At 40.5% G+C, this 20502-nt stretch overlaps 1 protein-coding gene across 5 annotated transcripts in view; it reads left to right on the top strand.

Annotated features, from left to right (window-relative positions):
- LOC139474694 (uncharacterized) overlaps positions 1 to 20502 on the top strand; it is a 48574-nt gene that overhangs the window by 10208 nt on the left and 17864 nt on the right. For 3 of the 5 annotated variants that reach the window (XM_071257793.1, XM_071257792.1, XM_071257790.1), the window contains exons 2-4: positions 10141 to 10340; positions 15194 to 15368; positions 18661 to 20108. In XM_071257793.1, the coding sequence (XP_071113894.1) occupies positions 10141 to 10340; positions 15194 to 15368; positions 18661 to 20108 (1823 nt within the window). Of the gene's footprint in view, positions 1 to 5820; positions 5934 to 10140; positions 10341 to 15193; positions 15369 to 17585; positions 17632 to 18660; positions 20109 to 20502 lie in introns of those variants that run through there. The other 2 variants (XM_071257791.1, XM_071257794.1) reach the window with 2 other exon arrangements.

Raw genomic sequence — 20502 nt, 5'->3', positions numbered from 1 at the left:
GTCAATGTCCACGCGTAGATATTTTCCTGAAATTCATGAATGTTGAAATATTAAGCCTGTTCAGCTATTGGGGTTTACATTATGATTACGAATTCTTGAACGGTCTGAGGTTGCTTCATGGTAAAAGCGTTCGCTCGTTACGCAAAAGACCCGGGAAGGATGGGCCCAATGTAAGTAGCTTATGTATACTTTGTGTTCCATGCGATGGTGATGAATTTGAATTGAATGAGCCTCCAAATTGTCCTCGAAGTCTCCAGAAATGCTCCCTCAATTTTGTCGCTACTGGTGCTACTTCTCGTCTGCTCGGCTACACGTGGAGATCAAGGGTTAACGTCACGTCTGCGTTCTGTCCCGTCTACACAGGGGGAACTTGTTTATGTAGTGGTTGTTGTGTTGGTCTCGTGCATCACCTAGAAACTGCATTTCCCGCCGCTGGCAACCGCTACCACAAACTGTATGCGTTGTGCAACAGGCTTCACTATCATGTCAGCGTAACGCAAGATCAGTTGTCTTGGCATCATTGTTATGAAGGACGTTGTATATATTGCGGCATTTGCAAGAATATGACAGTAACTGCACAAAGTTGCAAAGTTGACTTCAAACGCATTTAAAAATCACTGGATATATATTTTGCAATCTCTAGTAAACTAAGGTATCATCTGACCTGAAGGGTCATCAATACCTATACTATATTTCCACTACTGCTACCCTACTGGTTTGGTGGTACTACTACTACTACTACTACTACTACTACTACTACTACTACTGTTGTTGCTGCTGCTACTACTACTACTACTGTTGTTGCTGCCGCTACTACTACTACTACTACTACTGTTGCTACCTCTACTACTACTGATGTTGCTGCCGCTACTACTACTGTTGCTACTTCTACTACTACTGTTGTTGCTGCCGCTACTACTACTACTACTACTACTGTTGCTACCTCTACTACTACTGTTGTTGCTGCCGCTACTACTACTGTTGCTACTTCTACTACTACTGTTGTTGCTGCCGCTACTACTACTGTTGCTACTTCTACTACTACTGTTGTTGCTGCCGCTACTACTACTACTACTGTTGCTACTTCTACTACTACTGTTGCTGCTGCTTCTCGTTCTACTGTCACTACTCGTATACTGCTATTACTACTGCTGCTACAATACTCAGAATAGGTCTCAGTACATCATGCTTGTTGCGTGAGCCAACTAAAATGGCATGGGGGGTGAGGCTGCGAGACTTGGTTGATTTCGTCACACCATATCCCGATGGCGTGGATCGGTGTTCATTCTTTCAGTCACTGGTTTGCCTGATCCAGACTCCATGATTTACAGGCTGGCGTGATATGGCTGAAATATTGGTGACTCCGTCGGTTAACTATATTCTCTCACTAACCGATGCTAAAACATACAACTAATAGTTGTAAATATGGTGCCATGCCGACAACAGGCTGTTTATTATATTTGAGCTGAAGATCACATGCATATCTGACACACACATACTCCATGCCTTCCTTCACCTGACGGAGGAGAACACTAGAGCTGATAGTAACGTTCTTGACCGTATACTTGGTGTCTCTGTGAACTGCGCGGACAAAGAACGACAAGAACACCACCTTATCTGACTCATTCCCGTTGGGATTTCAGTTAGAATTGGGGCGGTGGGGTAGCCTTGTGGTTAACGCGTTCGTCCGCTTGCCACGTCAAAGGCATGGGTTCGATTAATGTGGGAAGCCCATTTCTGGTGTCCCCACATGGTAGAACAACCAGTAAACCAGCCAAATGTAACTCGCAGTAGCCACTCTCTTTCCAGAAGCCTGAACATTCTCCGGCAACGTTTTCGCCATCTTTATAATTGTACCAACAACTATGTTATTGATTTCATTGCGTGATTTTCTCCATGTTAATTAACCTTCGGTCCTAACGTCCAACACGTGCACCGATGTACAAACGTTCCTAATGTCTGGTAACGATTCTGTAAATAATATAAGACTACATTGTCCCAGTATCGTGTTGTGCACAGGTGACAATATTAATAACCTGCAGCTTATCAAAGTTTTACATGATCTGAGCATTGTGCAATTTAGTTCTTCGTCAAATTCATTCTTTCAAAGCATAAAAACAAATAATCTGCAAAATGCATCTGTCGAAGAAGGTGAGTGAGTGATAAGTGTTGTTTTACATCACATCTATGCTCCAGCAAGACCACGAAGGGAAGGGATCGCACACCGAATATACACAGTGTGTCGCGCAACTGTTTCTTTCCTCAGTGAGACGGCGGGCGTTGTAAGCGGTGAAATAAGAATGTTTTTATTTTCTAAATAAATCTCTACAAAGAACAAGGTATGACTAGGGTCCTATTTGCCCACGGAAATATGTTAAGATGTAAGATTTTAAAGTTACGAATAACTTCGAAACATTGGCATGAAAATGGACATATACCATGTGACTAACCTTTCATTTTTCTTACACTTGTGAGAGCTTCTGGCTTTGGACATTACCAAGAACATAAGAATGGATAAAACGAGTCATAAAGGTCGATTTTTCAAACTTTAATTGAAAATGAGTATTTCACTACAAATTCTTACTGTTTGTAGGTGTTCCTCAGAACAACCTTAATGAAAGACGAGCTCTTGTTTAAATATTAGAAACATGCAAGCTTCGTGAAAACCATTTAAGCCTTTATTTTTATATTTCAGCCTTTTCTCTATATTTGGTATATATGAACAAAGTCCCTTTCACATATTGGATATTACATGTTTTGCTCGGTTTTCAGATTATGCGGATCCTGTGGAACAAAATGCTGCCCCGGGCACTGTTCCATAAAGGCTCCTATACTTTAATACAGGTCTATGACTATCATAAAGCTAAGATCGATTTGTGGTAGTGGGCCCCGATCATACCTCGTCCTTTAGTATTTGACGGATACGGTATGTTTCTTCATGAACATTGACATTGACAACGATGATTTAGCACCTTTAATACTGTTGTTTCTCTGAAAGGTTATTTGACGATGATGATCATGTGATAACAGTCCAGTAAAATCTAGTATTGTTGTACTGGGGGAAAATGTACTTTGGTAAATCTGATTTAGTCATAGGTAGGAATGAACAGGCAACCAGAACGCTTATATCTGTAAACTGACAGAAATGTTCATCACTCGAAGATCTGTACACAACGCATGTGTGTCTCGTGCGAAGCCTACGTTATTATCCAACACCCATCTGCGAAACGTAAGGCTCGCAGGCACTGGTTACGTGTTGTATAGCTGATTACATACCTGTGCGTTAATCAGTGTATTCACCTGTGAAAACATTTAAACCTATATCACTCGTAACACGCGGATCAGAGAAATGGCAAGGTAATCAAAGATTCTACTTGCGCTTTATACAGTGACTGTGGACGTATTTGGTACTATCATATTTTCTTTTGTTCGTTGATGTTGTTGCACTGGAGAAATAGTGTGCTTGCGATTTGATGTCACAGTGCAATCATATGGTTTACAATAAAACAATTTGAATCGAGATTAGATATTTTGCCGCTACAGCTACCAAACCAGATATGTGTTCATTTAAAACTGCGATCCTGTAGTTTTCTTAAGAAAAACACCTTGCAAAAATGTAATTTTGTGGCAGGCGATATCAAATTGTCGGAGTCAAAAGAGTCCGTCAACAATATTGTACATTATATCAAATTATATCACCATATTAGCTATAACTCAATATTTGACATTATCAATATATTAAGAGTAAATCTGCGCCTCAAAACCCGATTTGTTCCAATATAAGCCAATATAATGCTGAATCGCGAAATCACCCTTTTAAACCGAAACGACAAAGGCAGACAAGGCTATTGTGTTTGAGGTAACTCGGGCTGACTGTAAGTGTTCACGTCAACAATGCTGTTCATTCATGTGGAGGAAATTGATCCGTTTTGGCAACCAGCCAAGTACTGGTGCTAGAGGTATTACAAATTGTGCTGGAGGCGAATATTTAAGCCGAGTGCAGTCACGTGACCGGTACCAACACAAAATCAGTTTCTGACTTTGAATGATGTTTTAATATACGTTTTATGTACTTTTCAAGCGATTAATAACTGTTATCTGCAGTGGGTTATGTTATATGCACTGTTGTTCTTGAAGTAAGACACGTCACCCAATCCTACAAGCGAGAATACATAACTGAAAACTTTACATTCAACTCGGGATGTCACAAAGTCCGAACAAGACAGTTTATTCTTTCAAACCAGTCTGGAATATTGCTGAGTGCATCGCTAAACAACAAACAAACTAGAAACATTGAGGTTTATAATCGCTACCGTGTTGCACGTGTCGTGGGGCTAGTGCATTTGTAGCGTGTTGCAGGTGTTACCGAGGTGAAATCATCCAACACATAAATATTGGAATTAGAAGTGCTTACGAGGTTTTTCCTTATTTCTGAAATAATATTTATGCATGCCAGCCTGTTTGAGTTCGAGGTATGTTACCTTTCGGAATTTAAGTAAGTTTTATAAAAGCCGTGAGGATATTCGACAGTTTTCATTTCATCAGAGTACCAGTTAAAAGAACCTATATATATCTATCTTACCTGACACATGGATGTTGGATTCTGATTGGTTCAATGTAGCACGCTAAAATGTAAGCCTCAGTCCCCGCGCGAATTGCCGAACTGTTGCATTAGATTTTCAATCAATCGCAATTTTGTATCTCAAATTAATGATGTAACACGCCATTCTCCGGATATTTGCGATATTTTCCGAATGAAATAAATCCAGGGGCAATAACTCTAAGTTAGTTTTCTGTCGTCTGCTATTTTGCCTAACTGTGGTATTTTTACCCCTTAGGACCAAAGCATGCAGTACACAACATACCTGCAATATAATTCGGTGTGCGGTAAGAGGAATTCGTTGCCCACCGGTCCCTCGGGATACACGGGTTATTAGTTTATGTATTTCGCCCTTCGAGCTCGTGAAACATAGAGGGTACATCAACCCATGTCCACCATCGAGAACGGTGAGCAACTTATTATCTGCGAAATCGGTCATGTCCATAGGTGCATCCAAAGTAATTGCTCCTTTAAAGGATATACACTATAAATGAGCACACCTAAGTATGTTTGCATGCCGACCTCTTGGTAGAACTAGGTCTACATGTATGTTGGGATACATTTAGAACTGATATGTACATATAAACATCGCATATACCACGCATCAATGGTGTAGTGTTAGTAGAGACAATGATAATACACCAGAAATAATAAAGAACAGGGCTACAAGGAGATACAAGCTTAACTGGGTCTGCTATAACGACAAATATAGACTTGGTGTATAGGGTGACTTGTCAGCTTATTATCGCCATCTGTTAATCTGCTTCTCCTGAATAGCATAAGTCCCAGTTGATTATTTACTACATAACAGGCAATGCCATATCTATTGTGTTTATATAGTATTATGGCTACTACAATAATCTTTCCTACACAAAACAAAGGGTATGTCATTCAACGTTTACAAATCCGCTAACTCCAATTACATACCCACATGTAAGAAATGCATTAATATCCCACCGTCAACTCAACTTATAAATCGTAATACCCAAGGTCACGTGATCTGTCAGTTATAAACCAACATGATATATATTATTTAACTGCATATCAGTGTTACTTGACATAGGTCTTTATTGATCAAAAGAGCCATACAGGAGCCGGACAAACGCGGCGATGTGACAATGCATATGTTTCCCCAATTAGCGTTTTACATACGGTGTATCGACCTCCGCGAGCTGTCGAAGGCCTGGCCTGCGCTGACCGAGCACAGGGCACACGGCTGAGCTTGGAGGAGAAGTCCTTCCTTCATCCAGCGTTCGCGTTTCGGATTATTCCATATTTCGAGGCATCTTCATTTCGATGCTGACTTTTCTTCACGTTATGACGTCCCTGTTCGGTAAATATTATACACATTTATATGTTTTGGTGACAGGATTGTGAAACAATTGCTTCAAATATGAAACAATTTTCTGACGACAAATTTAAACATTGATTCGTGTGTGTTCTGTGAAACATTAGACAATTTGTGATGTAGACTTAACTATATTAACCACCAGACATTCCATTTGCATTTATCCCAAATCTGAGAACCATATCGTACTGAAACGTTCTGCACATATTTTAACGTCGATAGTCTTCTTATGTTTTCGTACATTATTTATATGGCTACCAAGGTGACATTGTGCCCGGAAGGTATTTCCTTTTCAGAAAATTTAAAATTCTGATTTTTATCTTACCAAGATTTGTACGGACTATTGTTCATTATTTGGGTAACATAAAACAGGTTTTAATGCAATGGGTGGCAATATTGTTAGTCATTAAGGCCATATCTACTCAACGCCGCCGTGAATAATGTGTAAATTATACTATTGGCTAAAAAAACCCTTTAAAGCATTCGTGCAATATTAACGTCGTCTGTAAAAGGTATGTGGTAAATAACTAAAGGTTACACATATGTAATTATATTAAGGACAGTTTACATGCATATTTATTGTAAAATCTATTGTATGATGAATCCGAAACTATAAATATTCTGCCTTGAACGGCAAGGAGATGTGTTTTTATTTATATTTCCACCAGTATCTAGGCAACGGAGTAATAATTCAATAAAAACACATACAAATATTTGCATTGAGCGTTTGCTTTGACAAGGTCAGGTAAGTGAACAAGCACTTCGTATGAATCAGTGTTTTGATATGCCTTAATTGTGTAATACTGAGTGACGTAAAGCTTGATAAAACAGTAACCCTGGGTGTTTAAAGTCGATAAGAACTGCCATGGTGCATCCGCATCGCAGATAATAGAGCCCAGCCGTAACACAATGAATAGGATTATCGATTAGTATATGTACAGGTGGATGGCAATCATGTGTAATCTACACGAGTGGTGTAACTCATTCACAGCACAAATTGTAACACATCACCCCATTACTCTGATATCACGGAAGACGCTTCCGGCGGACGGCGTGTGTTGTTAAATACGGATTAGTGGGATATGATTTCATATTAACTGAACGGCGCAATTAACCCTTTTTATCCCATGATTTGTTGACAGAAGGTGTTAATCACTGAATAGGTTTTCTGTATGGGAAAACAACATATTGTGTATGTATGCTTAATGACCAATGCGTAATATTCACATGGGCGTTAATTAAGCACCACCTGATTCAAAATCCAATTCCGAAAAATATTGACAAACCCTGATCTGAACCCATGTTACCTTTGGGTTTACCTTGGCCGCAAAGTGAGAGCTGGAGACCCTCCACTTCTAAACCTGAATGAACTGACCTAGACACTGCACCAGGATCTCAATGCTGCTTATCAGACGTGAGGAGACGCCTCGCGAATGTCACCCGTGAGAGGAGTGGACACTCCAGATACTGATTGCGGAGTCAGTGGTTGTTCCTGTTTTGACAATAATCGTATTTCACTGCATAGTGAGATTCGATTCGTGGGTGCTGGTACATTTCAGCATTGTTGAAATGAACGTTTTTAGACGTCTTCGCATAACGCCAGTAAATTGGTACCGGTTGCTGGTGTCAACTTCAACTTTATGTGATTGAAGTGCCAGGCGTTTTGTTCGTCAGTTTACTACTCTTTTGTCGTGTTTCCAACAATGAATAACAGCAGTCATGTTTTATAGTCGCACATATCCGGTGGTACTTAATTAATGCTCATGTGTATAATGTATCGGAGTAGAAACTACCGCTGTAGGAATGAAAACAGATAAGGGGGTCGTATAGGTGTAATGAACTACAGATATAAGGTTCTACTTACAACCACGTTAGTGAACATCTCACCTGGGATGCTCACATCCAAAACCTAACAACTAAATGCAGTAAAGACCTAAACACCCTAAGATTCCTAACTGGCTCTAACTGGGGAGCCTCCAAAGATACTCTCCTCTCTCTCTACATATCCCTAATTAGATCAAAACTAGACTACGGCTGCGCCATATACAACACCCTAAACAACTCTCTATCTAAAAAACTTGACTCAATACAATATCAGGCTCTCAAACTCATTACACGCACCCAACATGGCACCTCCTACACCTCACTTCAGGCCTTAACAGGAGAAATGCCACTAAGTCTACGCAGGGAACAGCTAAGCTTAAATTTCTGGGCCGCGTCCCAATCAAACCCTCTCATCCAAAACTTAATAAACCAAAACATCAGCCCTAAAAACCAAGCTCTAGCTCGTAAACACCCCTTACTTACCCCAATATCCCAAAGAATAACAAACTACCTAAATGAACACCAAATTAAAAATCTTAAACAAAACTGAAAACAATCAAATATCTTCACCCCTAAACTTAAAATACCCAAAATAGACACAACACTAGCTAGCCAAATAAATAAGCAAACCGACCCAAACATAGCTAAAACTACCACACTAGCATACATACACAAAAATTGGCCAAATTGGTGTCACATTTACACGGACGGATCCTCAGATCCGACCTCCAAACACACGGGTTTCGGAGTCCATACCACACAACCAACTAAAACCACACAATCCTTCCGACTCCCAAATAACCAATCAATATTCACGGCAGAACTAATGGGCATGGCCTCAGCCCTCCACAATCAAGAATCCAAAAAACACCAAAAAATCCTAATACTTACTGACTCCCTAAGTGGACTACAAGCCCTCCAAAACAAAAATACCAAAAACCGACCTAAATTAATAAATCAAATACTTAAAAGCTCCAACGACCTAACTAAGGCAGGCAGACAAATAACCTTCTTGTGGATACCCGCCCACGTAGGAATATACGGTAATGAAAACGCCGATAAAGCAGCTAAACTATCCCTCAAAATCCCAGAAATAAGCTTAAACTTACCCATCTCAAAATCAGAAATTAAAAGTGTAAACAAACAAAAAATCACAAAAAAATGGCATAACCTATATCTAAACTCAAATAGCCAAATCAAAAGAGTGCTCAGCAAACCACTAACCAAACCAAAAATTCTCCATCCATAAAAAAAAATCGACAGAGTAATCACTAAACTCCAAACAGGACACACCAACCTAAATAACCACCTAAAAAAAATTAAAAAACACACTACAGGTAACTGCCCACACTGCAAACAACCAGAAACCCCAGAACACGCACTCATCCACTGCACACACTACCTAACACATCGAACCGCATTACAAACCACCCTCAATCTAAACAAGGCTCTCACTCTAGAAGCAATACTAAACTCACAAAATAAACTAGAAAACTTCAAGGCCTTAGGCGTATTCTTAATCAAAACGGAACTAATAAAACGCATCTAAAACCATAATAACCTACCAAATCAAAATCACATAAACAAACAATCATCCACCATATACCCAGCTCCCTTAGTTCTCCTCCCCAACCCCATCGGCATCTATTCCAAATCTCAAAATTCCCAAATTCTATATAAGCAACCCCTAAAGCCCCCTCTTGGGTTGCACAGACCACCCTCGCCCCTTTCGGAAACACATTAAATGGCCTGGCCGGGCCCGTGTGCGAAATACGCATCAGTCGGAAAGCGCACGTTAAATCTCCAAAGTAAGTAAGTAAGTAAGTACCACGTTAGTATAGGTGCTTAACACCACGACCTCTCTACACAAAATTTAGAAATTGGTCAATATGAAATCCTATATCTGAACCTCAACTTTCATCTGTTGTCCACAATGTTCATGAGGTTATGTATGAAGTTTGTGTCTATGCAGACCAGGTTCAGATGAACACGAGCACCACCATTGTTGATATGACCCTGTACAAACTAACCCCGATAGGGCTTCACTAATTATAGCCAGGTGTTCAAAGTCGTACACTATGATGTGATAGGCGCCTAATTACAAGATCAATATTGTTAATTATAAACCAACATTAGCATGCAAAGTCATGAGGGCTGAGACAATGTGACAATACGTACACGAGCATGTTGTGACACAACCCGTTACACGACCGCGTGCAAACGGTCAGAATCTTGGGAAACAAATTATGTTATGTAAATTCTGTGACGTTTAGTTGATTAGTCAGGGCTTGTTTCCATGTCCGCGTTTACAAACGTTCTGAAGTGTAAGAACTGACTTGGTCTAATGACGTGCACTTATTCTCTTCAGAGGACGGCCCCAAAGCGAACGCTGGGGAAACTGCCTCGTCTGAGTCTGTGGTGTCCGGGGAAAAGAAGGAGGACACGAAGACCGCAGAGGAAGAACTTCCAGGCATGGATAGTCGACCTGCCGCCGTATGCAGGTACCGGTGGGCGAAGACTGTCCCCACCAGTTCGGCTGAAGTGATCTTCTTCTCATCCAACAAGCCGGTGAGTGTTGCAAACCAAGTACCGTCGCTTATCAGGTCGTTCGTCTATGTTGAAGTTTGTGAGATACAAGAAACTTCATTTAACGTCAGTTATTCGGTTTAAAAATACAACATTAGCCCTTCACAGATATTATTCCGACAAAACTTTTCGATAGTCATGTCACAGTCGTAAGCTTAATTCAGTCGTAGATCTACGTTAATTTTTTTACCTTATGATAACCATGATAGCGATCGTAAGGTGTGTTCAGTCGTAGGTCTACGTTAATTTTTTGGCCGTTACGATAAGCATTGTATCAACTGTAAGTCTAAATCAATAGTAGGTCTACGTTGGAGTGCTGATTATGGTAGTAGCGATTGTAACCCTGAGTTAGGCGTAAGGCTATGTTAAAGTGTGGGAGTTAAAATAGTTACGGTAGCAGTCGTTCTCAACGCTAATTTAGAAGTACTTATCTTATGTGTTGAAGTGTGTAAGTGACGCTGGTTAAGTAGCACTTCAGCTGTCGTAGGTGTAAGTATACTTTACAATAGTCTTACAGTCGGTTTGTGCAACATGTCACAGATGAATAAATGATATTTATCGTTTCTCCACAATAAATTCATAGTCTATATCATCGTCGGTTTGAAGTCAGTTTTGAATTAAACCTGCCCGTATGAATCGTGTCAGTTGCAACCGTGTATTGTTACTCAGATATGTCGTTATCGTGTGTGATCGGAAAACTAATAAATTAGCACAGTGCATAGGTCTTACTTGACTGGCAATGTTAGATTAGAATAACGTTAACCTTTCACTGTTAACCTCTTACTGTAAAAATTAAGTGCATTTGAATAAGGTGTGTTGACGCATGAGCTAGCCATTACATGATGTTGACACACCCTTTGCCATAACTCGCCGTGACTGGAAATAACTTCGGGAAAAGAAGAGTACATTTTGCACATCCCCATGGCAGAGTATCGCGAGAATCACTCGTGAGAGGGGCGGATATTCCAGATACTGTTTCGTTGGTTTTCCACTGCATAATGTGACAGTCCGATTCGTGGTGTTGGCTGAGTGCTGATACTTTTTAGTGTTGTTGAAGATCCGTGGAGATCCGGGTTAGAATAGGTCTTCAGCAACCCAAATAATAAAGCTGACACAAGCAATCCCAAGAACGAGTTTCTTGCCTACGATGTAGCACGACAGTGATCACTGTGTTTATCACCATACTAAAGCCGCAATATAGCAAATGGTGTTTATTGTTACTATTAAAGCTACGCTATAACCATCATTGTGTTTGAAGGTCGTACACGAATGCACTATACAGCGGATTTTTAATGACTGCTTCATAGTAGGCCTGTTACGATTCAATCGCGTATTCGATGAATCGAACCGTACACCTTCATGAATAGAATTTGTTATTCGTGGTCACTATAATCGAATACGTACGAATTTTACTGACTTGGTTGATGCATGTCATCGATCCCAATTGCGTAGATCGATGCTCATGATACCAATCACTGGGTTGTCTGGTCCAGACTCGATTATTTACAGACCGCCTTCAAATAGCTTGAATATTGCTGAGTGCGGCGTTAAATAAACAAACAAACAGTGAAACAAACAGTGTTATTGAAATGAACATTTCTAGGTTTCTTGGCATAACGCCAATAAATCGGTACCGATTGCTTGTGTCAGCTTTATTATTTGTGTGAATCACATCAGTCCAAAATTGGGTGATTTATAATTAATGCTCATGTATATATATATACTAGAGTATTTGAAAAGATAAAATACACTACCTCCTGGATGTAAATCACCGGCCGTCTTAAAGGCTACGTCATAATGAGGGCACATATTTGCGTGAACCTCACCAGAATATTAATGTTGTGTTTCTGTTTGTTATAACACGACACGAAGGCGATATGTCACCCCTGTGCAGTCAGACAGTGTAAGATAGATCCATGAGGATTTACGACGTCATGATACAACCCACTCGGTGTATTGTCGGTGGATACAGAGATTAACACGTTCCTCTTCCACACCCTGTATCCCAAGAACGAGGACCATGTAGCACGACAGTGATCACTGTGTTTATCACCATACAAAAGCCGCAATATAGCAAATGGTGTTTATTGTTACTATTAAAGCTACGCCATAACCATCATTTTGTTTGAAGGTCGTGCACGATCAGTACTTGATACAGCGGACTTTTAATGACTGCTTCATAGTAGGCCTGTTACGATTCACTCGCGTATTCGATGAATCGAACCGTATATCTTCATGAGTTGAATTTGTTATTCGTGGTCACTAGAATCGAATACGTACGATTTTTTGGTAAAGAGTGTGTTTTTTAAACTTGTCGGTTATTTATCAAAGCGAGATATGCAAAATGGAATATAAACAAGCCAGCAGTAGCGTAACTTGTGTCAGTTTGTCAAGGCCCCTAATGGTACTGTCAACCAAAACATGAGGCTATAGTATAAGCGTCACTGTTGCAATGTATTGCCTGTTTGCTTCACAAAAAATATCACAGAAATGTTTCAACCTAAGCAAAACCATGACATACATTTACGTACATTTCTAGTTAACTCAAGTTTTACACTGACACGATGTTTTCCCCCAATGCAAAAGACAGTAACAGCTGATTACCGTGAGCACGTAACACCGGAAGTAACTTGTTATTGTATTCGTGAATAAATGTTTCGTATTCGTTACCCTATATTCATGATACGTATCATACTCGCCTCATATAGTGTACTCGTTGCAGCCCTACTTCATAGTAAAGAATCTTTTGCATTCTTCCATTGGGTTTGTTGCTAACCCGTTGGGGGTCCACCAAATGATCATATCCGTTTATTAATGACTGAAACTGTATAACAACTATCATGATATGGGGCCTTATCTCACCGTGTACACAACAAACCGCTTGTCAGGACAGTCCAGTTCAACATCGAGGCGTTTTAAAGGGATCAACAAGAAAGTCACTTAAACCTGTCTTTCCCTTTAAAGCTGCAGAAAATTTTCAATGGGTTGTGGTATTTTACTATTACCTGTGTGAAGAGCACAGAAATTGCATAGCGGATTGTGATTTTTTTTTATTGTAGCATTAAAACAAATAAATACTCTGAAAATTAATAATCGTTATAAGGCCTATGTGGAGTCCATCTTAATTCACATTAAACACCAAAACGCTTAAAACGCTTGACATATTTAAAAAAAACCCAACGTACTTTAAAGTATTTGTTAGTTTCTTCTGAAGTTACTTTTGTCTTTAAGTGTACGTTTTCACCGACTAGGTTATGTATATGTGTGTGCGACTTCTGTAAAGAATAAAACTAGACATTCAAACTTTAATGATTGTACAAAAACCTGCGCCTGTACATCGGCATCCCTCGTTGACAACCACCCAACCTTGGCAGGTTTATAGACACCCGATTTCACTGATCAAGTACTCTTGTGTGTCGTTCCCCACGATGGAGTTGCTGGTATTATTTCTCGTCGTTACAGTCACCGCATGCCCGGTAGCAGCGTTACCACAACGAAAATACAAAGACAATGCGATTGTCATCAATTATACACGTGAAGGAGGGTGTATTGATATGTCATCGGGTTTATTACAAAGAGAAGATATAAGGTTATGCATTTATAATCAGTTTTCTGATCATATTATATAGCAGATCAATGGGGGATGAATATTTCATAGTGTTAAAGGCTGAACCTTGACTGTTGGGTGAAAACTTGGTTGCATGCATGTATTCAGTGCGCGGGTGTGGGGCAATCACAGTTGTCTCCCCCTTCGCTTTTAGTCTACAGTAAACTACGGTTATAACGAAGTCGTCTAAGGCGTCGCAATTCATTTTACAAAGTTGCGTCTTTCAGTTGTGCCAGAAACACAGCTATGGTCCTTAGATTCGCCCTAATTAAACTTCAGTGTTTGTAAGCACTATACTTGCTATTGTGTTTTACTTACCTGACCCTGAGGATCCAGGTTAGAATAGGTCTTCATCAGGCCATGCTTGTCGTAAGAGGCACGACTTACGAATCGGGTGGTCAGGTTCGCTGACTTGGTTGATGCATGTCATCGTGTCCCAATTGCGTGGGTCAATGCTCATGATGTCAATCACTGGATTGACTGGTCATGATTCGGTCCAGATATAGCTGGAATATTGATGAGTCTGGCGTTAAACAATAAACAAATATTGTGTTTTAACCAAAGTTGTAAACGACTCAGACCTTGCCTCAGACATCAAGCAGACGTACCGTGATATACAGTTCAAAGCGGTGATAACCAAACTCACTCACTCATTCAGGCACTATGCAACAACATATACTGGTGTATCAACTTCACACGTGTTTCTGGTTCATGGAGATCACTGTCACGCAGTATCTTAAACTTTCATTCTCTGAAACGGGGTACAATCCAATCTGGATGTTGAATTACAATGAATGAATGAATGAATGAATGAATATGGTATTACGCCGCTTTTAGCAATATTCCAGCAATATCACGGCGGGGGACACCAGAAATGGGCTTCACACATTGTACCCATGTCGGGAATCGGCGTGACAAGCGAACGCTTTAACAACTAGGTTACCAGACCGCCCCGGTGAATTACAAGGGAGATCAACTTTAAGTTGTATTGCTTTGAAATCCAACTGCTTTTCCTCTGACACCCACACGGGCAGTTGCTGTGTAGCTGATATAGAATGTTCGTTTCGTGTACCACTTGGTGACGTCACATCATCAATGTAGTTAATGGGCTTTACGGTATGTTCATAGCATACTTTGCAAGATAAACAATATTGTTATGTTCTACCATATGAACGAATATTATCCTGTACAGTATATTCCTAACACGCAGTTCTGTCCTTGTCCCCAGAACGAGCCAGTGGTATTGTCGTGGAATGACGCCCAAGCTGTCTTCTACTCGGTGGAGATGCAGGTGCCGAGTGGAGATTTCCATGGCAACCTCGTCGTAGAGGGCGCTACCTACCCTGTGGAGGATCACAATGTCCGCCCCTACACGTTCGAGGTTGATCTCTACATCAAAGACGGTAAGGGCGCCCAATACACGACACTGTCGATTTACGCTGCTTAAATAAACAATAGAAGTATACATGTAAGCTCTCTCTCTCTCTCTCTCTCTCTCTCTCTCTCTCTCTCTCTCTCTCTCTCTCTCTCTCTCTCTCTCTCTCTCTCTCAATTAATTTCACATCCATGGTGATTACTTCTGTATTTGCATCAGCACGACCGTCAGAACTTTCGAGAGTGCAAGTACTCTACCTTTATGCTATATACGAAGGTACATATATAAGGTATATCGCTATACTAGTCGGGTTACTATATATAAACCACTTGAAACTTACTTTTGGAATTTCACCCATGCAAGTATTTTTTTCAATATGATTCCCTTTAATGGTCATAACGGCGTAAACATAATTCGTGTGCATGTACACTTTGTTACATTACATGTGTGTAGTTGGTTTGTTTGTTTGTTGTTTTACGCCGCACTCAGCAATATTCCGACTATATGACGGCGGTGTGTTAATAATCGAGTCTGGACCAGACAGTCCAGTGATTGATATTTTGAGCATCGATCCACGCAATTGGGATACGATGACATGCATCAACCAAGTCAGCGAGCCTGACCACTCGAGCCGGTTAGTCGCCTTTTACGGCAAGCATGGGTTGCTCTACCCCGAATCTTCACGGGCCTAATACTTTATTATGCACAGTCGGGGATCCCATTAGGGCAAAAGGGTCGCTTTGTTGTAGGAGGCTGGTTGCAATAGGAATGAGTTGGATCATTAGGCTTTGTTAATGAAGATGTCAGTGTTGCAAATGTTACTACCGCCTCGTGAAAAAAACACAGGGAGTAATAACGTGTGGCCGAGTAGACTGCCTGTCTAAGTACAGTGGGATGGACAGCCAGCTCTGGGCTCCGAACTACATCAGTAACAATGGATGTGGTAACTATCGTCATGTCTTGGTAATACCCGAGTAGAGTTTCATTTCTGGAGAGGGGGATTATTTCGCGTTACCCCCCAGTCCTCTAGATCAGTGTGTGCACTGTATGGTACATCTCGTCCATGCATGCAGGACGTGGGTAGTCATGATGGGGTGCTTCGGTTTCCAGGTTCTCTCGCTGTAGTTACCAGATTTGCACCCCATGAAGATCCTTGGTGTTTGATCACCAATACTTGAAATTATGTTCAAAGCGGTGTTTGTTGCAATGTTTATATACATTCATGTGTTTTCTTCTTCTTTTCTTCAGTTTCACAAACTGGCGTGAATGTATATATTTACTATATATAACATCTATAGCAGCGTAAATAAACTGCCGGGCAAAAGACAGTATACACCCATGTTTGATGATGGCCAATAATGACATACACAAAAAGTATAGATATCCGATGGTGGTGTATTTGATACGGGTATCGTAGTTGTGTTTTGGAGCTTCTGTTTGCAGTGTTTCGGTGACTGTTTTCAGCCCTATAACGTTTTCTAAAAGTTTGTAATGTTATGGTCAAATCCCATTTTCAAGTGTATACTTTCTTTTGTCCGGCAGTTTAGTAGCTCTAGAACTACCTACCATAAATCTTATATCTACAAAAATAAATATTTATTTATTTTTGTATATGTTTATTTATATATATTTAAATAATATATCTATATTTATCACAGTTCAGTTAACTTAACCTCTTTTCATGAAAGTCTCGATCGGTATGTGGAGTTACCACCAAAGAGTATATTATTCCCGCAGAAAGGAAATACACGCTGACGTAATTAAACGTTATAATCAAGTTACGTCATAAAGTTTATTGAAATAAAAAGACAGAGTGCGTACTGGGAAATCTTAGTCGATTAAGAGAAATCTTACAAGCGATTATTAGAATCTAGGCTTAGGTAGCGCATTTATCCAGCTTTTGTTATCCCCGACAGGTAGAATTAATTACATAGCGGTAATGGGTGTTCATGTGCCTTTATACGAACATTGAATCAATAATCAGCTCAATGACTACACCTGTGGCCTCGGGCGACATTTGATCCAGAAGAAATGAACTACTCGTATTGTAAAAGCTGGGTCTGAAACTCGGTTCATTAACGGTACAAACAACCTAATTAGAATATCAATAGGTGCTGATTACGTGACACATTTTCACCAATCCGATTCCGTTTCCCGTACTGATCAGTGGAACTTTTACAGCAACCGCCAAGCACATGCCGTGACGACGAGCGGTAATTTGTAAACAATCTTATTTGTCCGGCCCGATCACAAATAGCTCAGCTATCTCACACAATCGCCGTTGAAGGAAGGTAAGGTCTGTTGTGAAAACGGAATAGTTCACTCTGTAAAGTGGTTATTATCATATCACTCTGGTGTCATAATGAAAATATCGCATATAGTCGCGGAAGTCGCGTGTTGAAACATGCTTAGTTACAATGTCGGTCGAAGTTGACAGTCTGGTAGGGTATACCTAAATGTCAGAGTGACTTTAGCACGGACGTGGTCACGTCTTATGGGCAGTAGGATGAAACAGAGAGGTATTTTAGTGTGCATGTTTGTCTTTCTGAAATATTAATGTGGTTCAATGTTCGTTTCGCTATCGCTTCTTGTGATCGATAACTTCGATTAGTGGAGTTATTTTTATCTGCCAATCCAAGTGAAGATAGCCTACTGAAGAACTGTATTTTAACACAAGTGTAAATTGAAAACGGACATGAATTTCCAAACACGCTAATTCACAACAGTCTTATAAATTAAGGAGGGTCTTTGAGATTGCTGCAGACATATTCTCAATGTAAGTATTGTGTAAAAGACACCTTAATTTATAACTTAGATATTTTTTTCAAACACAGGTCGGTAACATGCAAATCTCAAATCTCATAACGCTAAAAATTATGCTTATCTCCAAATTTATACTTTAAACTGCACTATTGTATTGTTGTTTATTCCAAAATGAGGCCACCGACCCATTGTACAAGTATGAACACACACATATGTATATGACACAGACCAAGCGCAGTAATGTTTGTTTTAGGATGTACAATAACAGACAGTATTACTACTTAGGATAATCAAGGTCATCATGCAAATAGCTATATATGTTTCTTTACTGTTAAAAAACATATTTACATAGACTGTAAGTAAAGATGTTTGATTTGAGGTGGAGAATAGCATATTACATTTGTGGTAGTTAGGATGGGTACAATAATACTATCAAATTGCTCTATCTTGAACCTGCATAATACACTGAAGGCAAAACTGATATTCTGATTCTACTATTAATAATATACAAAATAGATAACATCTTAAAATTTATGAGCATGCTTGCTATATTTCAGACGTCATTGAAGATGTGGTCAAGGCAAATGAAACACAACTAGTAGAAGAAAAGTTTCAAGAACATCTCCAAGCCAAAAATATAGACACATACAGAGATATTAACACAGATCTTGCGGGGCTGCCAAAAATGGATAGTGGTGCAGAAAATGGTATCCATGTGACATCCAAATATGAAGATCTAGTCCGTCAACAGATGCTACACAAGGAGACATTGGATACCAGTCTGGAACATGAGGTCAACATGTCATTGAAATCGGAACTTTCAAATTCATTAAATGGTTCAGTTCGACATACACCGGTTGGGGATGTTGCTATTGAACCCTATGGAGACAATGAGGACACAGTGCTCAGTAACCATAGCAACCTTGGTTCAGTTCATGGATCGTCTCATGGCTCTGCTAGACAAACCCCACAGTGGGATGCAACAGACGGAGGAAAGACCAGTATACTCGATGAGTTGGACATGGCGTCGAACAGGTCCCATCATAGTTCTGCAAGACAAACGCCACAAAGCAATGCAGTCGAGGATATTCTGAGAAACAGCTACTCCAACCCTTCTTCGCGACCAGGTAGTGAACATTCTGGAAGTTACCATGGCTCGAACAGACATACTCCAACAACGGGGGATGTGCTTAACGGGGAGGTGTACCAGTCGGGGGGAAGGTCAGGGTCACAGTCTTTGGAAGACTCACTACGGCAGACACCAGTTGACATCAGCAGCAGACCGCCGTCCAATCAGGGATCTCTTCATGGGTCCTCCCACACACCCTTGACTGAAGCTGTGGATGAAATACTGGAGAGATATTCAAGAGGATCTAACCGAGATAGAAGTGAATCTATTGAGGATGTTCTTGAAAGCCCTTCTCGATCAGCCCATAGCTCAGTTAGGCATACACCACAGAGGGACTTGGTGAAAGAAGACCTCAGTTTGCCAAGTTCTCAAAGGCATACACCCCAGAATGAAGTCATCTTAGAATCCTTCCGAAGCAGCCATGAAAGACTCTATGGAAGTCAGGAGATTCGAGTCAGCACTGAAATCTCAGCTCGACCAGGCAGTGCTGGTGGCAGTCAGCACAGCAGTTCCAGCAGACCGCACAGCGTCACGAGTGAGCAGGAGCTGTCACAGTACCTGGACTACCCACGAGGTGACTTGGGGCCAAGAAGAGCAGCATCACTAACAGGACTGCATCACAGTGATCCGCTGCTGCCCCCGATAACGCAGGACCGCCCTGGGAGTACAGCCAGCATGCCGCCCCTCTCCTCCCAGGGCCTTGACAGACACCTCTCCACCCCTGACAATCATATCCGGCTTCCTGCAGGAGGGGGCTCTCCACAGATCAGAAGCCCTCTCGTCACGACAAGGTCAGGGTCCGTTTCAAGGTCAAGTAGCAGAACTGTTACACCTGGGTCTGTGACAGGGGCCCTGGCAGAGAACGGATTCAGAGAGGCAAGTTTTGTTGTCAGAGTCTTGTATTAAATATGGTTTTGGTCTGTACAGGTTGACTGAAGTATGTACAAATATTGTATTTATGATGATTGCACATTTAGTACATTGTAACATGTTATAATATTGCAGATGAATTTTGATTTTTACAATTATATATAGTTTTGTAATCCATTTATGAATGGGTGTTTAAAGAAAAAGTTCTATTTGTATAACTGAAAACACAGAGCCTTAAAATGATATTTAGTTACAGAATTTTAACAGAAATATTGAATATGGTACTACAGCATTGTAGATAATGGCTGAAAGAAAACATACTGTGTGTGTTCAGGTTCCGATGATTTGATGAGCCTGAGAAACAGATGGATGATGACAGATTTTTCATCATCTGCATTTA

This window comes from Haliotis cracherodii, unplaced genomic scaffold, assembly GCF_022045235.1.
Source record: "Haliotis cracherodii isolate W230 unplaced genomic scaffold, xgHalCrac1.p SCAF_3, whole genome shotgun sequence".
Classification (NCBI taxonomy): Eukaryota; Metazoa; Mollusca; class Gastropoda; order Lepetellida; family Haliotidae; genus Haliotis; species Haliotis cracherodii.
The sequence above is the reverse complement of the archived record's forward strand: the minus strand, read 5'-3'. Positions and strand labels throughout refer to the sequence as shown.